Here is a 24528-nt window from a genome sequence, read left to right as displayed (position 1 = left end):
GAATGAGTACTGCTTTTTGGCCTAATTCATTTAATACTTATTTTTTTGTAACATAGAACACTGGTATGGTAACTAAATAGCACCTTGAGTATAGACAACTATGGAAGATCTATGGCTCCTGTCATTCTCAGGTTCGCTTAGATTCAGGAGATCATTTCGAAAGGTAACACAAGGTATTGAAGAAGGTAGGTTGAATTCCCTAACTGGAGGGTCTGAGCCCTAATGAGTTATAGGAAATATTTGGTTCTTTACAAATTAACAGAAATAGGCCCATTTCTTCTTCCAAAAAATGTCTATACAAACATTTCTCAGAAATCTACATGGCCTCCTAAATCAATGAGTTTCATGTAAATACTTAAAAGATGAAGAAGAGAGGTTAAGAGACACCTAACCAACACTTAACCCTTTTTAGTAGAAAATTCCTATTTGTGATCTATTATGACACTGAATCTAAACCAAACAATTCCATTCAAATTCGTCATTTCCACAAATATTTCATTTCCACAAAGTACCCAGTTACACAAACTGCTAGTTGTCTCTAAAAACAACTAGTATGCAATGAAGCACCAACCAGGAATAAGTTCCAAACATTTTATACCAGACAGTGCCTGCTGTAGTCTGAACACCTCTTCTTCCAGGGATGTGCTCTGTGGAAGAATGCTTTCCTCTCCCTTCCCAGTGTCACTCTGCTTCATAGCATAAGGCTGCAATTGACTACATTCCAGTTTCAAGCTTTCACATTCTTTACTTATTTGCCTGTTTTCCACATTTAGTCGTTCTTGTTCCTTCCTCAAAACTTCTCTGTCATTTTCTGAAGACAATAATTTTCTACTTATATCTTTTATTTGATCTTCAAGTTCTTCCATTTTTTTGGTAGACTCTACTTTTTCAGTTTGTAGAACTTGAATAGTTCTTTGCATCTCATGGATTTTAGGGTAATCAGTTACTGCAATTCCTGAGCCACCTGGAACATAAACATAAAATCAAGGACAACAAATGCACCAAAATTAAATAACTTGCTATATACAATTAAGATTTTATAAACTTCAGAATTTGGAAGGCTTTACAAGTTAAAACAATGATATAACAACACTACACTCCTATTAAGTCAAAATCCAAAACACTAACACAAACAAATGCTGGCGAGGATGTGGAGCAATAGGAACTCTCATTCATTGCTTGTGGAAATGAATGGTACAGCCACTCTGAAGGACTGTTTAGTGATTTCTTACAAAACAAGCATGCTCTTGTCATATGATCCAGCAATCATACTCCTTGGTATTTACCCAAAGGAGCTGAAAACTTATATCCACATAACAACCCCAAAAAGGATGTTTATAGCACCTTTATTCATAATTGCCCAAACTTGGAAGCAATCGAAATGTCATTCAGTAGTGAGTGAATTAATAAACTGCATGGAATATTTTTCAGTGCTAAAAAGAAATGAGTTATCAAGCCATGAAAAACATGGAGGAAATTTAAAAGCATATTACTAAGTTAAAGAAGACAGTATGAAAAGGCTATACGATTCCAACTGTAATAACAATTCTGGAATAGACAAAACTATGGTGGCAATAAAAAGATCAGTTGCAGGGGATAAAGAGGAGGATGAATAGGCAGATTTTTAGGGCAGTGAAAATACTTTGTATGACATTATAATGATGGATACGTGTCATTATACATTTGTCCAAATCCACAGACTGTACAACACCAAGAATGAACCCTAAAGTAAACTACGGATTTTGGGCAATTATGATGTGTCAATGTAGTTTCATCCTTGGTAAAAAAAAAAAAAAAAAAAAGTGCCATCCTTCTGAGTGAAGTTGATGGTAGTAGAGAATATGCATGGGGGTGAGGGTGGAGGCAGAGAGTATAAGGGAAATCTCTGTACCTCCTTCTCAATTTTGTTGTAAATCTAAAAATGCTCTAAAGAAATCAAGTCTAAAAAAAGTTAAGTAACTATAATAAGCAAAGCATTTAAAAATAGTTGAGGAAAGATATTATTTGAGTCAAATACTAAAAAGTCTATGTATCTGAATTTGAAAGAAAGTGAAATATACCAAACAATGCAAAAGAGTCTCCGTATTATAATTTTTACCACAAAGGCAAAGGACCTTTCCACTTTTGCAGAACCATGACAATAGGAGTGCCAGTGCAAATTTCTGGCAGATGAGCAGAACTAGTCATTTACTCATTCTTTAGAACTTTTTCCAACTTTACATCAGTGTCCTGATCTTACAGCGCGAGGCTTGTCATTTAATTATGCCAGCTAATACGTTAAATTAATGAAATTAATAACCTTGTTGTAACAGATTTTCCAGTTCTTCAATTCGTTCTTCATATTCACTTAATTCTTCTCGATGCCGACGAGTTATTTCTGCCAATTTCTGTTGATGTGCATTCTGTAATACTGACATTTCATGTTGATGATCATCAATTTCCTGACTTCGGTTCTGTTTAAGTTCCTTAAAAAATAAAAACAAAGTTAACCACTTTAATAATCAATGAACTTATCTAAGCTATTTCATTTTTGCCCAAAGTCTCTATTATTAAAAATAATCCTCCAAAAGTGCTAAGGCTGAAAAGAATTTAAACACAGGCCCAACATTTAGACAATTCTGAGACTCCACCCACCCTTTCCTCTCTTGAGCCTTAAAAACAGTTTTTCTACTTTTAATGAGGGAATACCAATAAGAAAAAACTGAAACAAAGTGAGCAAAAATATCTTTTTTCCTTAGCATCCGTGACCATGAACTTCTGCTAATGACATTCCACTAATATCAGTGTCAACCTTCTAGCTAATGTGTGACTGTTGTCCTATTACTCCATCCTCCTGCTCAGTTTTTCCTTCCAGTCTTGCTGGGTCTCCCAAACGGTCAACCAAGATGCCTTGCTACTACCCAAGTTGAGACCACCACTCTCTCTGCTACGAAACCAGATCTTGGGCTGAGTCCCTCAAAGAGGGAAATTGCTTAAACCAGAAGTTTAAGCAATACTGCACTTTGAAGCGTCTGTCCACTGCGTCCCACTACTTAGATCCTCGATGCTGTTCCCATTCCTGTCTTTCCTGAGGCCAAAATGCTCAACTCTTCCTTCAATCCTATCAACAAACTACCCAGGGTCCTTCCAATCAAGCAATCCAATCAATCCATCCTCTTTTGCTTTATTTAGCCAGAGATGGTTTTTGCTGCTTGTAATGAAGAATCCTAATCTATAAATTATCTTCTATTTCCTGAGAAGACAAGTGAAGCTATTTTTTATTCCTATGTACTTATGTACCAGCACTAGGCAAGGAGCTTTACATTTACATTTCAAAACAATTCTACAAACGAGGTATTATGATGACATCTACTTTACTGATAACAAAACAGAAGTTTCCCAAAGAAGCACAGCTTGTAAATAGTAGAGCCTGGATTCAAACACAGGTTTGACTCAGGAACCCACCCACACTAGTACTGTAACAATAATAAAACCCAAAAACTGAACAAACTAGCAAAATTCTACCATTAAGAGAAAATAATTATTTGTAATGAATAACATTAGCATTTTATTTTATCAATATCCTTTAACCCTAAACCTTGAAACTTCAGCAACCTTCGAATTCTATTTCAATAAAGACCATTTTGTGAAATGCAATAGGAAACAGAAACACAGAATATAAACTACCTAATAAATAAATGTTCAAAACAAATGACTTTGGAAAGATATACCTTACTTGTCATAAACACTAAAGATACAAAATGGTAAAAAGAAATAAAGACCATAATTTGTATAGTTACTTTTACAACTTTTATTATTTTAAGTTTATGATTTTCATAAGCAAATTTTAAATGTATAATAGCTATTGTTCCAACAATCTGCCTTACCTTAATTATATTTTGCAGTTTGCAAATCTCACTTTGATCAGAGCTGTTTGATCCTTGTGCTTTAGAAATCTAGATCAGAAAAACAGAATTCGAAAATTATATTGATTTCCTTATAAAAAAGAAAGTCACAGACTAACTTTATTAAAAGATACTTTTAAAAAATGGGGCATTTCCAAGACAAATTCTGATTTAAAAATGCCAAGCATCTTTTAAGAAACCTAGTCCAACTGTGAGTAAAACACAGTAAGTAAAAAGATACTATTTACAAGTATGTTAACTAATAGGGGAGACAACAGTTTTATAAAATAAGGAAAACACCACAGAATATACTACTTATTTAACAAAATGTATATTAAAAAGTCTCCGTAAAACTTTTTACTACAAAGGTAAAAGGACCTTTCCATTTTTGCAGAACCAGTGCACATTTCTGGCAGGTGGGCAGAGCTAGTCATTTACTCATTCTTTAGAACTCTGTCCAACATTGTATCGGTGTCCTAAAAGGTAATTTCTAAAATGAATGCTAATAACAACAATAAAAATCTTTTAAAAGGATTTCATCCAGAAGACTCCAATATAGAATAACCTTTGGTTTGACAAGTAAATGAAATAACTTGGATTCTTCTTATTCAAAGCTTGTTCATTTACCTCTATTAACATTTACTATATAATGTGTTAAGGAACCAAAAGTTGCTCTCTGGCTAAAAAAGTGAACACAGAGCCCCTGGCTGGTGTGGCTCAGTTGGCTGGTGTCATCCTGTGCACCGAAAGTTGCCGGTTCGATTCTTAGTCAGGGCACATACCCAGGTTGAGGGCTCAATCCCTGGTAGGGAGTATGCAGGAAGCAGCTGATCAATGTCTCTCTCTCTCCCCCTTCTTCTCTCTCTAAAAATCAATAAAATAAAATAAATCTTTTTTTTTTTTTTTTAAGGAACACAGTATAACAGAAAGAACTTAGGGTTGAAGTAGAAAGACATGTTTTGAATCACAACTTAATCACTGTGACAGTGGGTATATTACTTAAACTTTTACTTTGCTCTTCTATGAAACAGAATACCTCATATACCTATTAAGGATAATATAACATATACTGGGATAGTATATATGGAAACATCTTGTAAAGCATAATACAAATATTAACTTTTATTATGCTTTGCTAGAAAATTAAGTTCTCTGAATGGTCCCAATTATGCCTTTTTCACCTTTATATCCCAGTACAGGTCTGTCATATAGTAGGCATTCAAGGTATGCTTAAGTAAACATACAAAAACTCCATCTCTCCTTTATGAAATCTTACCCTAAGCAATGTTTCTTAAAATGTTTTACTCAAATTATCAGAATCACCTGATGATTTATTTGTTTGAATGCAGTTTTCAACACCCCAAAATAGGCTACAAAATCCTAATCTCTTAAGGGAGGACAGGGAATCTACAAGTTCCCCAGGTTATTCTTACATGCACAAAGTTTAAGAATTACTACTTTTTAGAGATAAGATGGACAGACAGATCATTCTCTCCAGATTTACTTTGAATATTAGAAATGTCCAGCAACTTGGGAAGCAGGAAATAATTTTAATTGGGAGGATTTCTCCTTTACATAATTAGATTACACTCACAAAAAGACAGAAAATACTTCATTTTCTATACACTTATGAATTAAATCCATATGAACAACGTGCCAGTGTATTTTTTTTGTCCCAGTATATTTTGAATCTCATGTCTATTGACAGCCTTAGTAGTACATATAAAATCTGATATGTAAGACAAAAAAGCAAGAAAGTTTACAGCCCAAAATAGCAAGTATTTGATTTCTAATGCATGAGAAACAACACAAAATAGCTTTAAAAACTTATAATACCAATTATCAGATTCTCATTTTACATATAATTAATTCAAACAGAAACCTCAGACAATATCTAAGCAAGTAGTTTCAAATCTCGTGCCTTGGAGCCCTGATTTCCAGCAGCAAAGTCTTAGGAACTCCAGGGGTAAAGGTGCTAGTTCAACCACAGCAACTCCACTTTTATTTTGGAAATTTCTTCCCAATATTGTGCAGAAGTGGAAACTGAGGCTGAGAGAGAAAGATGACCTGATTAAAATCACTCAGAAAGTTATAGGCAGAATTAGAATACAAGTTTCGATTTCCTAGCCCATAGTTCTGATAATGAAATCTCTACCAAGCACCTGTATTTTCACTAAAAGTTTCTAAAAATTCATGAAAAGTTTACCTACCTGAGCAATATGCCTCCAATGTGCAACTTCAGATTCAAGCCTTGAAATTTCATTTGACAATCTGTTTATTTCTTGTTGAGATGAAATTACATCACCAAAGTCCATGTCATCGTCGTGGAAAGCTGCAGCATGATGGCTGATACCATAATTGAATGATGATGATGCAGTGGTTGTAGGCATACTGCCAGCTCCTGAATTTATAGACTGAGCAGCGGACTGCAGCTTTAGCAATTGATCCTGTAGTGCAATCTGTCTTGCTTTAAGATGGCTGATTTCCACCTATATATTTATAATCCGTATTTCAGAGAAGGTACTTTTAAATAACCATATTCCAGATTCATAAAATTAAAAGTCATAATAATTTAACATTATCCAATAATTGTATGCTATCAACTGAATCTAAGTTTTCGATAACATCCCAACCATACGTTTTTATTTCAAAGCAAACATAATTACCATAGTTAAAACATAGATAATGTTTCACTCATACGGTAACTAAAGCAATGGGTTTTCTCAGTTAAACAAGGATTTACTAGCTTCTTTGTATCAGGTAGGATAGATAATTCCTCAGAGTTCTGTTTGTGATTATCAAACCTCAAATGATGAGGAAGTAAAAGCTGTGTCAGCCTATGCATTGGAAAGTTTCTTGAGAACAATTGTTGGAAGAGTCTTATCTAACTGCTTATGGCTGGATTTAGGCTTAAAATGCACCATGAATCAGGAATAACTTTGTTGTGGTCTGTACAAGGCTATTGGGAGAATGCTTTTGATTTATTAATCCAGTCTTCTCAGATAAGATAACACAGTGAGACTGTAGTTACTGGCTCATGAGTCTTAGAAGGAAATCGTGCATTGACAGAGGGCTTGGCTTTAGTCTTGGCAAAGAGGGGCCAGTGAAAATTTGACTCTATTCAGGAAGATACCATAATAAAGATTCTAAAACCCTGAGCAGAGTATTGATAAGTCATTGTCCAAAAGCAATTATGAACACAGGACTTAACCATAATACCACATCCACCTGAGATAAAACATAGAAGCTAGAGAGATCTGAAATAAGCTTCCTAAAATATTCAAGCGAATCCAGAAGACACCCTTCCGCAACTGAGGAAAACTGGATACTTGAAAAGACAAGCCAACAAGTAATATAGTATTTCTACACGTGTAACGTCAACCAACTAGACAAACACCAAACACAACTACGTCAAATGTCATAACAACCAGGTTTTGCACATCAGAGTTTCTTCTCTAATGGAGGTTCTAATAGTAGTGCACAGATTTCATTCATTTTCCCATACACAGTACGAGGCAAATTGCATCTTTAAGGAATATGAACATCACAGTGAGGACAGCAAAAAGATTCTGCGAAAGTATGTTCATATATTATCTTTCATTCTGGTAAAGAGTACTAAAATGCACTATTTTTTCAAATGTAGCTATAATACAAAGAAAGTTCTCATTATACAAGAGACATTTATATCAAGTTGTAGAGTTAATAAGTGTAAACTCTAATAATAATGAAGAGGCATTTCTAAACTTGAATGCTTAATTTGGGGGTCTAATATCAATAGTTAAGTAGAATATAAAATGCCAAAGTTTTCCACAGTGGTGTTTTCAATGAAACCACCTATGAGTTTTCAAAAAATACCAATACCAGGGCCTCTTCCCGGTATACTAACCCAGAATCTCCTGGGAAACATGAACCTATGTATTTTTTAAGTGTCACTTATGATTCAGCTATAAACCCCTGGATGTGAACTACTGTAATATCTGTAAGTCAGTGCTACTCAAAGTGTGGTGTGTGGACTGATGCCATGAATGCTTGCTACCTGTCCATGAAAAGTACAGAAACTCAAAGAGTAAGGCTTAAAGATTTTTAAAGCAATTTGACAGAGTAATTTTATATCTGTTGAGCCTTTTAAAACAAGGTGGGTTTTTAATTTGAACTTGTAGTTATGCCTTTTTATATTCATTTTTATAGTAATTCATTCTATTCTACTTTATGAAATAAATTCCCAACAGACTGGAAATTAAGCTCTTCTTTAAATGTTTGTATTTATCTTTAACGTGGTTTGCTTTAACTTTTCATCTTAATATGTCCCTAAAAGAACTAGAAATCAGTGCATCTAAGTTTAAAAAAACCCAAATATGAATTTATGGTAGAAATGAACATTTAATCAACAAAATGAAGAAAACCCAAGTGATCTGGATAATGAAACAAGATATGGTTCTATTCAATAGAAGTGCTTAATGAATTCTAGTTATGCACTGAACACTGAAGAGAATTCAACAACAGAATGAAACATAGAGACTATAATCTATATTTTAAGGATTCATGATAACATTGGTTATCTATACTAATAAAAGGGTAATATGCTAATTAGGACGGACATCTTCCGGATGTCCATTCAGACGTCCATCCAGACAAAGCCACCGCGGCTGCGAAGCCCGGAGCTCAGGCAGCTGTGAGCCCCGGCAGCTGCGAGACCCGGGGTTCAGGCAGCCGTGAGCCCCTATCAAACTAAAGGAGAAAAAATTTATAGAACAGTATGTCAACTATGAAATAGTTAATATTCTTTTTTTCCATGGAAAATCAAATAAATGCCAACATAGCATATATAAACACTTGTAGTTAAAATTAGCAATGATCACAGATTTCAAACAATTTTAGGTAAATAGATAAATTAGGTTTCATAAAATGAGAAATTACAAGCAACAGATGCCTAAAGATATTTTATACTAGAGGCCCGATGCACGAAATTCGTGCAAGCGTTGGCCTTTCTTCCTCCAGCTGCCGGCACCAGCTTTCCTCTGGCACCCGGGACCCTGGCTTCCCTTGCAGCCCCGGCTTCGTCAGGAAGGTCGCCTGGTGTAATTAGCATATTACACTTTTATTACTATAGAAAGGACTTTTCTTCTTTTGGAAAGCAGAAATTAAACTCCACAAACATTAGTTTATGTAACATAAACATAATTAAAAAGCTTACAGAGTTCTTGTTAAATTAGTAACAAACTGAATTGGTAATAATATTAACTTCAACACCCTTTCCATATTTTTTTGGATCTAAATACAGCTTGATTTATATTACAACTTTTAAAAACCTCCTTGATACTGTTCAGTGAAGTAAGTATGAAGTAACTGTAATAACCTTTACCTCTTTCTGTTGTAGTTCATTTCGATAACTGGTAGATTGGTGCTTTATTTGAAGCTCAGAAGCTTCATGCTTTTCTTCTAGATCAGAACAAAGTTTCTTTAGTCTGTCATTCTAGAAGCAAAGAAAAAAGTATTTTTACAAAAAGACTAAAAAGTAAAACATGTTAGTAATAGTTATTTCATGGCATTATGAAAACATTGCTTTATACAAAAAAAATGTAAAATATAGATCTGACAGAATTCTGGTCTTTAAAATACATGTTTCATTAAAGTCACTAGTGCAATAAGCATGTTTATAGAGATTATGCATAATTCTAAAGCAAAATTAAAAAATTTATCTTTCTCAGTTTGATTTTTGCTAAAACAAAACCATTGATCAATGTTTACCCCATCTTTGTATACAGAGAGTCTAGCATATAATAGGCAGTAAATGTCTGGTAAATGAATGAACTAGATTACATATTTAAACTTTTGTTTTCGCCCCAAACAGAAGAACTTTTTTAAAGAAATATTTTTTAAAAAGACTTCTAGCTGAAGTACAGATAGGCCAAAGTTTTACATCACTTGTCTGCCTGAACCCCAGAGGCACCTAAAAATCCAACGTAAAAATTACTTGGTTTGAAAAACTACAGTTCGAAAAGCACAAAATATTCTAAGTATAATTCAATGAATCTAGATATCACAGTCCTTTGTTTTAAGATGTTGACATGTATAAAAATATTAAATTTTATATACCTAAATATTAAATCTTGACCCATTATCATTCTCTGAAATCTGAATAAGTACATAATGGAGCAAGAGAAATGAACCCTAAAACTTTCTGCAAAAGGAATTTACAAACTATTACACATAATAATTTATTAAGAATTCTACTAATATATCTACAAACACAGCTTTACAGTAACAGCTGAGTCTAAGGGGCCTGATGGTGGAAAAGAAAGCTGCTGCTAGGAGGCGAAGACTTTTCACTTTGAGGATGTCATCTGTTTTCTTCTTATATTCTAGGAATTTCTTGTATTGACAGATGTGAAAATTATGATCCAGGGAGATTATGTGGATTCCCAGAGAAAAATCAGTGGAGTAAATTAATGGAAAAGTTACAGCATACACAAATCATAGTTTGGGAAGACTATCTCCCAGAAATCTAACCAGACCTTGGTTATGCTGAAGACATATTAATAAGAAACAGGACAAATGGTCACACAACCAATTACTTTTTATTCTATTGGCTGCTCTTGCATGATTTTCTGTTAACATGAAAACACCATACATAACTGAAGCAATACAATACAGTGAAGGCAAAGCCTGGTCATAAAAATCCACTCTAGGCTTTTTCACATACAGTACGTAAGGCGATCTTTAACTCTGCTGAATAAGCAGAATTTAAAAAACTTTAAATTTGGCCACTACCTAATTTAATTGGTTGTCTCTCCTCATCTCCCTAGCTGTGTGAGTCAGAAAGGTTAATAAAGCACATGAAAGACAGAATCTTTTCATGTGCTGACCCATAACACACCAGGAGCTGTCATGGGCTATTTCTATTATATAGAATATGAAGCAGAGGGGGCTGGTCTGAAAGGAGAAAAGAAGAAACTTACAAAAAAGAAGAGAGCAGCTATGACAGAGAGATTCCTGAGGGCTCCAGTTCTGGTTGCAGATCCTTCTCAAAGATTGGCTACAATTTCTGCCCTTGGAATCCATAAGATACTCTTATTCTTAAACTAGAGACCTGGTGCACAAAATTCGTGCACTTGGGCGGGGGGAGGGGGGGGCGCGTCCCTCGCCCGGCCTGCGCCCTCTTGTAGTCTGGAAGCCCTCGGGGGATGTCCACGAGGAGCGGGCCTAAGCCGTCAGTCTGACACCCTTAGCACTGTCGTGGAGGCAGGAGTCTCCCGGCAGTGAACTTAGCTTCTGGTTGAGTGGTGCTCCCCCTGTGGGAGCGCACTGACCACCAGGGGGCAGCTCCTGCGTTGTCTGCCCCCTGGTGGTCAGTGCGCATCATAGTGACCTATCATTCCGCCGTTCAGTCAATCTGCATATTAGCCTTTTATTATATAGGACTAGAGGCCTGGTGCACAGGGGGAGGAGGGGCCCTTAGCCCAGCCTGCACCCTCTCCAATCTGGGACTTCTTGAGGGATGTCTGACTGCCGGCAGTTGGACATCCCTCTCACAATCCTGGACTGCTGGCTCCTAATCGCTCACCTGCCTGCCTGCCTGCCTGGTCACCCCTAACTGTCCCCCCTGCCGTCCTGATCACCTCTGTGCCTCTGCATGCGGGCCTGATCTCCCCTAACTGCCCCCCTGCCCCCCACTGGCCTGGTCACCCCTTACTGCCCCCCCTGCCGGCCTGGTCGCCCCTAATTGCCCCCCCCCCCCCCCGCTGGCCTGGTCATCCCCAACTGCCCTCTCCACCAGCCTAGTCGCCCCTCACTGCCCCCCCCCCTGCCAGCCTGGTCACCTCAAACTGCACCCCCCCGCCAGCCTGGTCTCCCCAAACTGCCCCCCCTGCCGGCCTGGTTGCCCCCAAATGCCCCCCCCCCCGCTGGCCTAGTCGCCCCACGCAGCCTGCTGTTCAGTCGTTTGGTCGTCCCTCACTAACCCCCCTGCCAGCCTGGTCATCTCACGCAGCCTGCTTGTTCAGTCATTTGGTTGTCCCTCACTAACCCCCCTGCCGGCCTGGTCGTAGGTAGCCACCTTGTGAGGGTGTGAGGGTCAATTTGCATATTACCTCTTTATTATATAGGATTATTCCATTCTGCTTAATCTTTGTTATACCATCAATGTCTACTGGAATCAATTTTAGCCTATGAGTTTCATTTTTTGAGTGGTCCTAAATATCAAAAAAGATTGAGGTTCATGCCCTGGCCAGTTTTCTCAGTGGTTAGAGCATTGGCCTGCTGACTCAAGTGTCACAGGTTTGATTCCTGGCACACACCTTGGTTGCAGGTTCCCTAGCCTGGTCAGGACACCTGCAGGAGACAACCAATTGATGTGTCTCTCTCTCCCCCTCCTTCCTCCCTTTCACTCTGTCTAGAAACCAATGGAAAAAATATCCTCAGGTGAGAATTAAAAATATAAAGAAATAACTGATATTCATGAATTTTCTTCTTTTTTAGACGTCTTCCAATAAACAAAGAGAAAATACATTTATTTAACAGAATAAAATTCATTCTATCTTGCAAGTACCACAGGAAACATTGGGCCCTTTTATAAGTCTAAGAATAATCATAAGATCATAATGATATTGTTTTCATTATCTTGAAACATTCTTCTACTTTATCATCCTAAGAATTATTTTGTCATTATTCCCCACTATGCTAAAAACTATTTAAATAGTAAGAAAATGAAAGACTAGTGGAATCATCTAAAAGAATGATGCAGTAATGAAATAACCAGTTTTCTGACTGTGTTGCCCAATGTATTGCATCATCTTTTTAAAAAATATATATTTCTTTATTCAGAGAGGAAGGGAGAAGGAGAGAGAGATAGAAACATCAATGATGAGAGAGAATCATTGATTGGCTGCCTCCTGCACACCTCCTACTGGGGATGGAGCCCGCAACCCAGGCATGTGCCCTTGGCTGGAATCGAACCTGGGACCTCTCAGCCCACAGGCTGACACTCTATCCACTGAACCAAACTGGCTAGGGCAGCATCATCTTTTAAAAAGATAAAAACTATCTGGAGATATCATCTTTGTAGCTTTTTTTTTTTTTTTTTTTTTTGCTTTCATTGAACACAGTTGAAAATTCAGAATTTTCATTTTTTAACAAACAGAAAACAAAAAATATTAAACAAGTATTACACAACTAAGACGATCAATGCAAAGAGATAGAAAACAGCATTCTAGAGTCTACCAGTTATGGTGAAACTGAGCATAGAAGCAAAATCTCAGACAAATCTTCAAATAACAATATCCTAGGTAAATTTTCTCAAACTCAAGAACTGATGACTCAACAATGAATTCCTAAGAATAAAACGGAAATACAGTGTTCTCATCAAGTTAGTCATTCAAGAAGAAAATATTTTATTTCACATTATTTTTTGACAAGAACTTGAACCATTCCCACTGTGCTAAATGGATATGTGACAGTATTCTTTCATTATGAACATTTGAACATATATTTGATATAGTTCATAGAGGGGTAAATGCTGAAGGCAGATGACTGGGAGGAAACAGATAACTTAAAAATGAAAAAATTCAGAGGATTGATCATTTAAATTGGCATTTATAAATCTAAAAGTAAAAATGTTTTGCAATTATGGAGCAAAGATGACAAGCTACCACTGTTTCTGCAACAAAATCATGAACTATCAGAGTTTTCAAAAGTATTAGGTTTAGTGACACTAATAAAGAAAAAGAAACAGAAGTTAAATAAATAAGCTCATATCTATTAGAAATATAAGTGAATCTAGAATCAGTATTATAAGATACATTCCAGTTCATGCATAAGAGTTAATAAGCAGTAAATTGCATTCAAAGAACACTGCCTATTTTGAGTATATGTTTTTAAAACCAGAAACATATAGAATAGAATTTTGGATTTGCTATATAAGCGCTTATTAAAATATTTAACAAAATTTTTCACTATGACTTCATTCTTCCGTAAATTACTTGTAAAATGATTTAATATTAAAAAAATTAAAAGAGCCCATTGGATCCAGATGGTATATGTAATAACTATTTTTTCTTGGTATAGAGGGTTAAATTTGCTTAGATTGGTTGCTGTTATTTGCAACTAAAGAAACCCAGCTAATTCAGTCACCTTCAAATATTAACATCTGTAGGAAGTCTAATTTCCTCTGGAAAACACACTGCCCTCTATCTAAACTAAAACTTTCTAAGTAGAACTTGATATTGTAAGTTTCCTGATGGCTTCAATCATATCTTCACCTTATTCTTTCATTGCACAGTCACATAAGGATTTAGGGTGTGAAATGCTTATGTGCTGACAAGAATCGTGTACATATGAGGCAAGAATCATGTACATTTAAAATCACCCGAGAAAATAAAGTCTTTGGGAAGCCCAATAGTATGTTTTCCTCTAGTACTTGAGTAGCTCACATTACTTTGAATAAGCACCAAATGAGGAAGTGGGTTTTCATTTGGGGATGTGTCATACTAAAAATATGTATTCCTAAACACTAGAATCATATTTGCCATGTAGCCCAATGGTAATGCTATGAGAAATTAGACCTAAGATCAATGAGGGATGGAAGGTTTCTTCCTATCTCCCTTCTCAAGCTCTATACAGAGCAGACATCCATTAAGCTGGTTAAAACCCTATTTACTATTTCCCCAAAAAATGTACACTGGTGAATTTACCAAAATTAATGCTACTACACACAACTGCCATATAACTTTTCTGGGTGGGTCTGTACTAAAGGTTTATCTAGGGACTACAGGAACAATTTCCTATCTCAGTCTTACAAAAAAGAAGCTATTAAGTTCACCTGTCATAAAAGCATCTACTTACTAAGTAACTAGAGGCTCAGTGCATGAAATTCATGCACTAGGGGGAGAGGGGTCCCCGCAGCCTGGCGTGTGCCCTCTCACAGTCTGGGAACCTTGGGGGATGTCTGACTGATGGCTTAGGCCGGGGGGAGCAGACCTAAGCCAGCAGTCGGACATCCTTAGTGCTGCCATGGAGGCGGGAGAGGCTCCTGCCACTGCCGCTGTGCTGGCCAGCCATGAGCTGGCTTCTGGCTGAGCAGCGCTCCTCCTGTGGGATCTGGCAGAAACTGGCACTCCAACATCCCAAGGGGTCCCAGATTGTGAGAGGGCACAGGCCAGGCCAAGGGACTCCACCGGTGCACAACTGGGGCCAGGGAGAGATGTGAGAAGTTGGCCAGCCAGGGAATGACTGCGCGAGGGCTCCAGGGTGTGTCCGACCTGTCTCGCTCAGTCTCAATCGGCTGGACTCCAGCAGCAAGCTAACCTACCAGTCAGAGCGTCTGCCCCGTGGTGGTCAGTGCAAATCATAGCAATTGGTCGACCAGTCAACTATCTGCCTCCTGGTGGTCAGTGCATGTCATAGCGAGCAGTTGAGCGGCCTTAGCATATCATTAGCATATTATGCTTTGATTGGTTGAACAGCCGACCAGTCGACCGGATGGACACTTAGCATATTAGGTTTTTATTATATAGGACTACAGGCCCGGTGCACAAAATTCATGCACGGGGGGGCCCAGCCTGCACCCTGTCCAATCCGGGACCCCTAGGGAGATGTCCGACTGCCGGTTTAGGCTCGAACTGGCAGTCAGACATTCCTTTCACAATCCTGGACCGCTGGCTCCTAATCGCTCACCTGCATGCCTGCCTGCCTGGTCGCCCCTAACTGCCCCCTGCTGCCGGCCAGGTCGCCCCCAACTTCCCCCTCCCTGCTGGCCTGGTTGCTCCTAACTGCCCCCCCACCAGCCTGGTCGCCCCTTACTGCCCCCCCCTGCCAGCCTGGTCGCCCCTAACTGCCCCCCCATGCCAGCCTGGTCACCCCCAACTGCCCCGCGCCGGCCTAGTCACCCTTCACTGCTCCCCCTGCCAGCCTAATCACCCCCAACTGCCCCCCCACTGGCCTGGTCGCCCCCAACTGCACCCCCCCCCCCCCGCTGGCCTAGTCACCCCTAACTCTCCCCCCTGCTGGCCTGGTCACCCCCAACTGCCCCCCTCGCCAGCCTGGTCGCCTCATGCAGCCTGCTGTTCAGTCGTTTGGTCATCCCTCACTAACCCCCCTGCCGGCCTGGTTGCCCCATGCAGCCTGCTGTTCAGTCATTTGGTTGTCCCTCACTAACCCCCCTGCCGGCCTGGTTGCCCCATGCAGCCTGCTTGTTCAGTTATTTGGTCATCCCTCACTAACCCCCCTGCCAGCTTGATTGCCCCACGCAGCCTGCTTGTTCAGTCATTTCAGTCATTTGGTCGGCCCTCACTAAACCCCCTGCCGGCCTGGTCGCCCCACACAGCCTGCTTGTTCAGTCATTTCAGTCTTTTGGTCATCCCTCACTAACCCCCCTGCCAACCTGATCGTAGGCAGCCATCGTGTGAGGGCATGAAGGTCAATGTGCATATTACCTCTTTATTATATAGTAGGATTATTGCTAACGTCTCTAATGTGCCACCAACCTGCCATCTTCTATGGAGGCAGAAGACCACTGTAATTCCTCTTGAGAGGTCCTCTAATTTTAAATTCCATAATTTCATTTTGGTAGTCTCGACCAAAACTCAAAAATGCTTGCTGTAAGTAAATTTTTTTCAAATTCAATTTTTCTTTTTATGAGCTTAACAGACAGGAAAACATGCTTGTTACAGCCCTCTAAGAATTTCTTTTCCTAAAATACTATTGTGTTCCCTCACTGCTCTTATTTTTGGACTAAATCACTGAATGTGTCATACTTTATAACAGATCTCACTTTAAATCCTTTCATGTTCGCCCTATCTGGTTTGGCTCAGTGGATAGATCATCAGCCTGCGGACTAAAGGGTCCCAGGTTCGATTCCAGTCAAGGGCACATGCCTGGGTTGTGGGCTCAATCCCCAGCAGGGGGCATGCAGGAGGCAGCCAATCAATGATTCTCTCTCATCATTGGTGTTTCTTTCTTTCTCTCCCTCTCCTTTCCTCTCTGAAATCAATAAAAATATGTTTTTAAAAAATCCTTTCATGTTCTTTGTGGCTTTCCTTTGAACCCTTTCCAAGTTTTCCTCATCCCTATTAAGTATGCATAATGTCCAGAGTTAGACACCACAAGGCACTAATAATGAAAAAGATGATAAAAGTAATTTGCTATACCTATATTATTAATTTTTCTGTATACCAATATTACACTGTTTTAAGTATGCAATTTAATTTAGCACAGTCACAACATAGTAAATCCTTGACAATGATAAATTGTTACCATTATTATTTCAATATTTAGCAGTTTTCCTACTCCCAGCATGGAGAAGCAGAGATGGAAATATTACATAGCAAAGTGCAGTAACATATAAATATAGTCTTCATCTAAAGGAAGTTGATAATGCTTTAAAAAACTTAAAGAGCAAGAGACAAAAAGTGGCAAGCAGTGTATTAAAAAGAGAGGACCAAAATAAAGCATGAATAACTTTCATGACTTTGAAAAAGAAAAATCTAAGTTCAACAGTAGTCTTTAATTTTCCTTACCTCTGATCTTAAGATTGCATGAATGGCTTCAATTTCCTTTCTCCTAGAATTAGGTAATTCTGCTATAAAAGAAACAGCACATACTGAATATACGATCAATACCATATAAACTAATAAACAGGCATTGTAAGGGAAATATACTGTACTGAGCTTTAAACAGAATGGTATGCTGATCCTAGAATCTATTCAGAAGATAAATATTACTTGATCTTATCACTACTTCCTACTGCTACAAGTGTTCTTTATTGTCAGAGAAGTCATTATTTTTGCCTATCTTATACACCCTAGGATATCCACCTTTATCCCTTGGAAGTGTTCATTAAAATTTAGAAAATTAAGTTTTACAAGTGAAATCTCTCTGTGTTTAAGTGAAAGTTATGCAAGTGGGTTTTAAGGCCTTATTTCTAACTTCTGCTCCCACTACTATCAAGTAACTAATGACCTATAAACAAAGAATGAAAATATGCTAAAAGAACACTTATTTCAAATAACATAGACACAATTATTTAAAATAGGAATAGCTCCGCCAAGCTAGTGTTGCTCAGTGGTTGAGCCTTGATCCATGAACCAGGAGGTCATGGTTCGAACCCTGTCAGGGCACATGCCTGGGTTGTGGGCTCAATCCCCAGTGGGGGGCTTGCAGGAGGAAACTAATTGATGATTCTCTCTCTTCACTGATGTTTCTATCTCTGTCTCCCTCTTTCTTCCTCTCTCTGAAATCAATTAAAAAATTGTTTTGTTTAATAGGAATAGCTTAGTCTAGGTTCACACGTTTTCATATAAGAAAAGAATCAGAGGCCAGCAGTGGCAAAGCACCATTCATGCGACCAGAAAATTATCATGCACAGTTAGGTTTTTCCTAAGTACTCGTATTTTTCATTACTCCTAGCACTGTAATACTAAAAAAATAAGTTCTCTGAATTACAGTTTAAATTAGGAGAAAATACAAGTGGTGTACAATAAAAGTGACAAACCCACTCTTCTTGTTTTGAAAATCACCAGGTGCAGTAGCTTCTGTGGTTGTTTATACATCTTGCTTAAAACTCTGACAGGACTGTCTAATTGCTACTCAGAAGAGAACAAATTATAATCTAATCTGTTTAGGAAGGTGATGATAGACCAGCAATTGTTTCAAAGAGGGATAAAACAAAGTTAATGCAGACCTCCCTCCATACTTTCCCCCTGCAAAAAAAATAAAATCTTGGCCTTTTTAAGAAGAAAGGGGAGATGTAATACAGACAAAAAATTATTCCCCAGAGAGGGAAAACAAGAACAATAGCTACCGTTTAGCAATGCTTACTGTTCTCTAGGCACAGTGCTGGGTGTTTTATACTCATGACATCATTTAATCGTCCCAACCTCATGATAAGTATGATTATCCCTATTTAACAGATAAGGAAACTCTGCCTTTTAGAGATTAACTACTTAATAATTTGCCAAAGATCCCACAATTTTTAATATATGGAAGGAGAATTTCAACCCATGTCTGACTTAATATCCCAAGCTCCTAACCTTGATAAATCAGTACAGTGTTTGCTTGGCAGAATAGCAACTTTCTGATATTGTAAACATGGATGATTCTCAAGCTGTACCAACAGTACTATTTCAGAACTATTATCTTGTTCACTGCTGACACAGGATACACACTCAATAAATATTTGTTGCATGAATAATGAACTGGACTCTGACCCGATTTTTAAATGATTTATAAAACCCGCAATTAGGTGTTAAGCAAGTCCTATTTTAATACAAAGGAAAACAAAGGAACTAAGCAACTTTGAAGACTTTTAATCATTGAGCAAAATTTTTACTGAGCACCCACTATGTACCAGGGAAGATGCCATATAAGGATAAATAAAATACAGTCCTTACCCTGGGCATCAAGGAAAGAGATAAATTATAACTCAACATGGTAAGTGCTGTCAGAGATCCACAAAGTTCTGCTAGAACACAGATCACCTGCAATCAATTCAACCTGCCATGGAGTGAGAATGGTTTCACCAAGTACCTGACATGTGAGCAGGGTCATACAGGAAAAACTATTTTCCAGGCAAAGGAGGACAGAGGAGGAAGTAGAAAAGGAAGGACTTCCCATGCAGAGGCTCGAAGTTGTGTAGGTACACAAAGTTCCATGTGGCATAAGCTCTGCATGCAAGCACAAATGTGTATGTGTATGTGAATGTGCGTATGTTTGACATTGGAAGAGAAGGGGAGGGAACAAGAGGTAAGACTGGAAAAGGTAGGTTGAACCCAGATAGGATAGGTTTCTGGTCTCCCAAAAATAAGAGGTTGGATTTTATCAAGGAAGTAACAGGGCCAAGAGATTTTAAAGCACATTTGTTTTTAGAAGAGTAACTGGCAGCACAACAGAAAATGGAGTGGAACGGGGAGAAAAGGATGACAGGATGTGAAAGAGAAAAGTGCATGGGAAAAATAATGGGGTATGAACTAAAGAAACAGGAGTAATTAAGGAAAGGACAGATATAAGAAACAATTCTGGCACAAGATGACCAAGATTTAGTGACCAATCGGAAGATGAAAAAGAGGCAAAGCAAAGATGACAAACATTTCATTCTAGGAGACTGGGTGGATGGTGAAACCATTAAGACTGAGAATATAGGAGCATATCTGGTGGAAAGAACAAAATTAATTCCACCTTAAGCCTGCAGGACATCCAGGTTGGGGGTACCCATATTTTCTGATTTAGGGTCAAAGAAATTGCCAACTGTTTTCCCCTATGTAGTATACAAGGAGAGATTAGTCACTCCCCATGTCAGGCGGCCCTTCTCTGCTTCTAACTTACCTCAATGACCCTTTCCTTCCCCAACACAGGAAGAATCCCTTTCACTCCCATTCCCAACCTGCCCCACCTGATGTTCCTCCACCCCAGGGATACCCCAAGCAGTAAAATGGATTTAGGTAGCTCCCCAATTTTCCTCCCCTCTAAATACATCCACAGAAATTCTAAATATAAGTACTATCTTTTTATCAAACTTTCTTTCCTTCAGCCAAATAAACATGAAGGCTCAGTTCAAGAATGCTTAATGTATTCATGTATAAAAAATAAAATTGTCAAAGGAACTGCTCTCATCCTAGGTCTGGAGGCAGACCTAGGTTAAGATGAAAGAACTCTTTTGAGTCCCTCCCCTCTTGGGGGTGGTGACACCGCTTCGTAGTTCCTGGTGGTTTCTCACCCTCTCTATACCTCTGTAAATAGTCTTTTTAATAAACCCATTTAGAATGGTCCTAAAACAAAACAAAACACCTCTTTTGATCTAAATATTACTTGTTGAAAGAAATATCAAGAAATCAAAATAGTGCCGAAACCGGTTTGGCTCAGTGGATAGAGCGTCGGCCTGCGGACTGAAGGGTCCCGGGTTCGATTCCGGTCAAGGGCATGTACCTTGGTTGCGGGCACATCCCCAGTGGGAGGTGTGCAGGAGGCAGCTGATCGATGTTTCTCTCATCAATGTTTCTAGCTCTCTATCCCTCTCCCTTCCTCTCTGTAAAAAACCAATAAAATATATTTAAAAAAAAAAAAAGAAATCAAAATAGTAATTAACCATGGAACACCACGCAACTCTGAGTCACTGTTCATTAGTAAAATAAAATGAGGACTTCAAAAATGAGTGAAGGCTGCTAAGGATAACCAAAGAATAGAATATCTGCCTTGTTCTCCTGGGCGACTGGGCAGAAGAACACATTTTCAGTTGGAACGCTGTCACCAGAACAGGCAAAAATATGAAAATATGAATAGGAAAAACATAGCTGTGTTTCACTAACAATATATTCAAATCGGACAGGGTGAGCGATACTAAATACTTTGAGTTACTGCCATTGTTACATAAATCAAAGAAAATAAAAGTGACTGTGTCATACACAAATCATCTTTTTGAAACTGTCAGTATAAAGGAAAAGTATCAAAATCAGTTCCGCCCCCAAGTTAGGAACAAAGTAAGCGGTGGGCGTGGACGAACCAAACAAAAATAAACTACTCCACGAAGGAGCAGGGTCGCTCCGCTCGGAGAAATCCAGATATTTAAGGGGAGGAGAACCCGCATTCTTTCCCCCGGACGCCAGAGGCCTTTCATCGGAGAAAAACCGGTCCAGAAGAGGCAAAAGGAGTGCACAGAAAAAAGGGGCGGAGTGACACTCCCCGGCGACCCGTCCACGTCTCCTGACAGATGGAAGTGGGGACCAAACGGACGCTCCCTGGGTCCCAGGAAAGCCCTCCCCCCTCGCTCCAGCTGTTACCTTCCACTTCCTCCGCGCCCTCCATCAGCATATCCTTCGTAAAGTTTGAAATCTGGCCAGTGAGGGAAGCCAGGCTGCCCCCGACTTGACCCAGCGACTGGCCCAAACCGGAGCCGAGGCCCCCAAACCAGGACGACATCGCCACGGGTTATACAACGACCTGATCCGCTCCGGGAAAAGGCGTCCAGCGCCGTCGGACGACCCCGCTAAATGTCCTCGAGCGGCTGCCTTCGCTCCAAAATCTAAACCCTCAGGATTCGATGACACAGGGCGGGGTTCCTAGGCAACGCGGGCTTCGGGGGCTCACACCAACGTCCCGTTCCGCATAGAAACGCGGAGGCCCGGCCTGGGACTTTACCGGGGGCCCGCCTCCTGTCACACGGTCACCCCCGCGGGGCCTCGGCTCATTCCCGCGACTTCCCACCGTCCAGCTGGGCCACTTCTTCCTCTGCTTCAGTGACTTCCCCCAGTTCTGTGAGCAACTCCTGCCAACTCGACGCCGGCCGCCATGACATCCCTTCGCAACGCGGCAACGGATCATAGAGAAGCGCCACGGTGGCCTAGAAGGGCCCTGCAGAACGGGCGGACGTGTCCTTGGCGCAAGGGAGCGTGGGATCGCGGAAGACCGAGCGAGGTCGGCTAGGGCCGCTGCCCGCAGCTAAGCGCGAGGTGGAACTCCAGGTCGCCAGCCGGCTGGAGCCGCGGGACTACCCGCAGGAACCCGGGCGATGCGGCGCTGTCGGCGGGCAGAAGTGGTGTTTCAGGCAGAGCCCGCCCTAGCTGGGTGCGCCCCCGAAGCCGACGTGGCCCGGAACCCCGTGGACTCACTATTGGTGGAACCTGAGTGTTTTAATTCTGACACCCGCGAAGGCAGTGGTGCGAGGAGACTTGGCGGAGTCGCTCACCGCGCAGGAAGAGGATTATCACAGGTTACTGTATCGATTGTTAAACAGCCTGTCAAGAGGGGCTACAGCCGATGGTGCTATTTGTGGATGGAGCATGGCGATGTCTCCTCTAGTGGGAATCTGAGGGCACCAGGCAAGCTCTCCCTGAAATCGGAATGGCTTTAAAAGAACACTTGCATCTCGTTCTGGAAATGTTTATTAAACATTTGCCCACGGGTTAGATGTGCAGACCCTGGGGCTGACTGCCTGGATCTTTCACTCGTTAGCTTGTATGACCTTGCGTAGGCTACTTACCCTCTCCGTGCATCGGTTTCTCATTTGTAAAATGACCTCCCTTATTAGCTCAGTAGCATTTCAGTTAATTTCCTTGGGTTGTCTAGGCATACAATCATTTCAGCAAATGATAATTTGGCATCATCCTTTCCAGTGTTTACCGATATTAAACCTGTAATAACATATTGACAGTAATGGAGATTCACTTAAAGGTCATTGGAGTGATGGGACTAAGCAGCTTTGGGAAGGCTGGACTCAAAATCAGAGAAGCTGGCCCCTCCCTCCCACGTGGTTCAGTGGTCGAGCCTCGATCCATGAACCAGGGGGTTAGGGTTCAATTCCCAGTCAGAGCACATGCCCAGGTTTCAGCCGATCCCCCAAGTAGAGGACATGCAGGAGGCAGCCGATTGATGATTCATTGATGTTTCTGTCTCTCTCTCCCTCACATCCCTCTCTGAAATCAATTTTTAAAAAGAAAAAAACAGAGAGGCTGAAGGCGAAGTGAACAGCTAAGATGTTACTGCGTATGATACGATGTCCTGGACCAGAACTGGCTGAGAAAGACAAAAAGGGTATAAATGGGAGAGATCCAGATGTTAGCCACTATAGTTGATGTGAATTAACAACTAAATATTATACTAAGGTTTCAAACCTGAACTCTAGAAATCTGATAGTGATGAAAATAATTGCATAGAATTAACAGGAAGAAAAACAAATGCACAGTGGGTAGTGAGAGTCTTGACTAAAATTATAACCTGCAATTGGTTAAACAATATCCTTAGTGTTAAACATTCAGCCAGTTTTTTGGATTATTTAAGGTGAACACTGGCATGCTCTTTGGTGGATGTAGTTGATGAGCCTCTTAAAAGTTTTTTTTTGTGTGTTTTTTTTTTAATAAAGGCTTGGGAATATTCTAGAAAGTGGAGCCAGAGTGCTTGGTGTAATAAAATATAAATATAATTTATACTCACCTTTATTTATGAAACCGTACATGTTAAGATTTTGCCATCCCAAAATCAAGGTCATCCCAATTTAATCTCTTGTCCACTAACTACAAGCTTCTCCAGCCTTCTCTGTGCTCGTCAGGAACAAGCAGCCACCGCTCACCTCAGGGCCATCATCTTGCTGTTTCCTCAGGCAGGTCTGGTGCACCACACCTGTGCATGGATGTCCCATCAGTTTTGGGTGCCTGTCTGAATGTCCCCTCTACAGAGGCTTTTCTTGAACCCACTTGGAAGCAGTCCTCCTTCCCAGTCACATTCTATCATAGCATCCTGTTTGTCTTCCTCTCTCACAGAACACAGTTCTTAACATGTTATAAAGTCAAGTTCATTAATTTAAATGTTTCCTCTACTTATCAGCCAGCTAGACAACAGGCCCATGAGAACAGACTATGTTATTCATACCTGTTTCTAAGCTTCCAGAACCCTACCTGGCACAGACAAGCGCTCAAATGTTTTAATGACATAGGAATCACTTCTCTCTAGCAGCCCATGAGGTAAAGGGTGGCTGGGGTTCCAGACACAGGGAGAACTGGAACAATCTTGGGAGAGAAGAGGGCACAGCAAAAAGTGATAGTCCAGCTGAAAGAGTCCTTCGAGCAGGAGACAGCAAATGAACTGTAGGAGCAAGAACTCAAAAGGTGCAAAGGAAAGGAGACAAGTGTTACAGAGTGCTTGCAGGTGGGAAAGGCCCAGGTTT

The 24528-nt window shown here is 40.0% G+C and overlaps 1 protein-coding gene across 4 annotated transcripts in view; it reads right to left on the bottom strand.

Annotated features, from left to right (window-relative positions):
* Positions 1 to 22211, bottom strand: part of TRIP11 (thyroid hormone receptor interactor 11) — an 87266-nt gene extending 65055 nt beyond the window's left edge. For 3 of the 4 annotated variants that reach the window (XR_013959875.1, XM_080655162.1, XM_080655164.1), the window contains exons 1-7: positions 21650 to 22211; positions 17396 to 17457; positions 9247 to 9357; positions 6095 to 6373; positions 3867 to 3935; positions 2300 to 2465; positions 599 to 964 (exon numbers count right to left, since the gene is read on the bottom strand). Coding sequence is in view for 3 of the 4 variants with exons in the window: in XM_080655162.1 (XP_080511288.1) it covers positions 599 to 964; positions 2300 to 2465; positions 3867 to 3935; positions 6095 to 6373; positions 9247 to 9357; positions 17396 to 17457; positions 21650 to 21788 (1192 nt within the window). In the remaining variant the exon portion in view is untranslated. The remainder of the gene's footprint in view (positions 1 to 598; positions 965 to 2299; positions 2466 to 3866; positions 3936 to 6094; positions 6374 to 9246; positions 9358 to 17395; positions 17458 to 21649) is intronic. The other variant, XM_080655163.1, reaches the window with a different exon arrangement.
* Between the last annotated feature and the right edge of the window lie 2317 nt (positions 22212 to 24528).

This window comes from Plecotus auritus (genome assembly GCF_963455305.1).
Source record: "Plecotus auritus genome assembly, chromosome: 1".
Classification (NCBI taxonomy): Eukaryota; Metazoa; Chordata; class Mammalia; order Chiroptera; family Vespertilionidae; genus Plecotus; species Plecotus auritus.
This window is presented reverse-complemented; position numbering and strand designations above follow the sequence as displayed.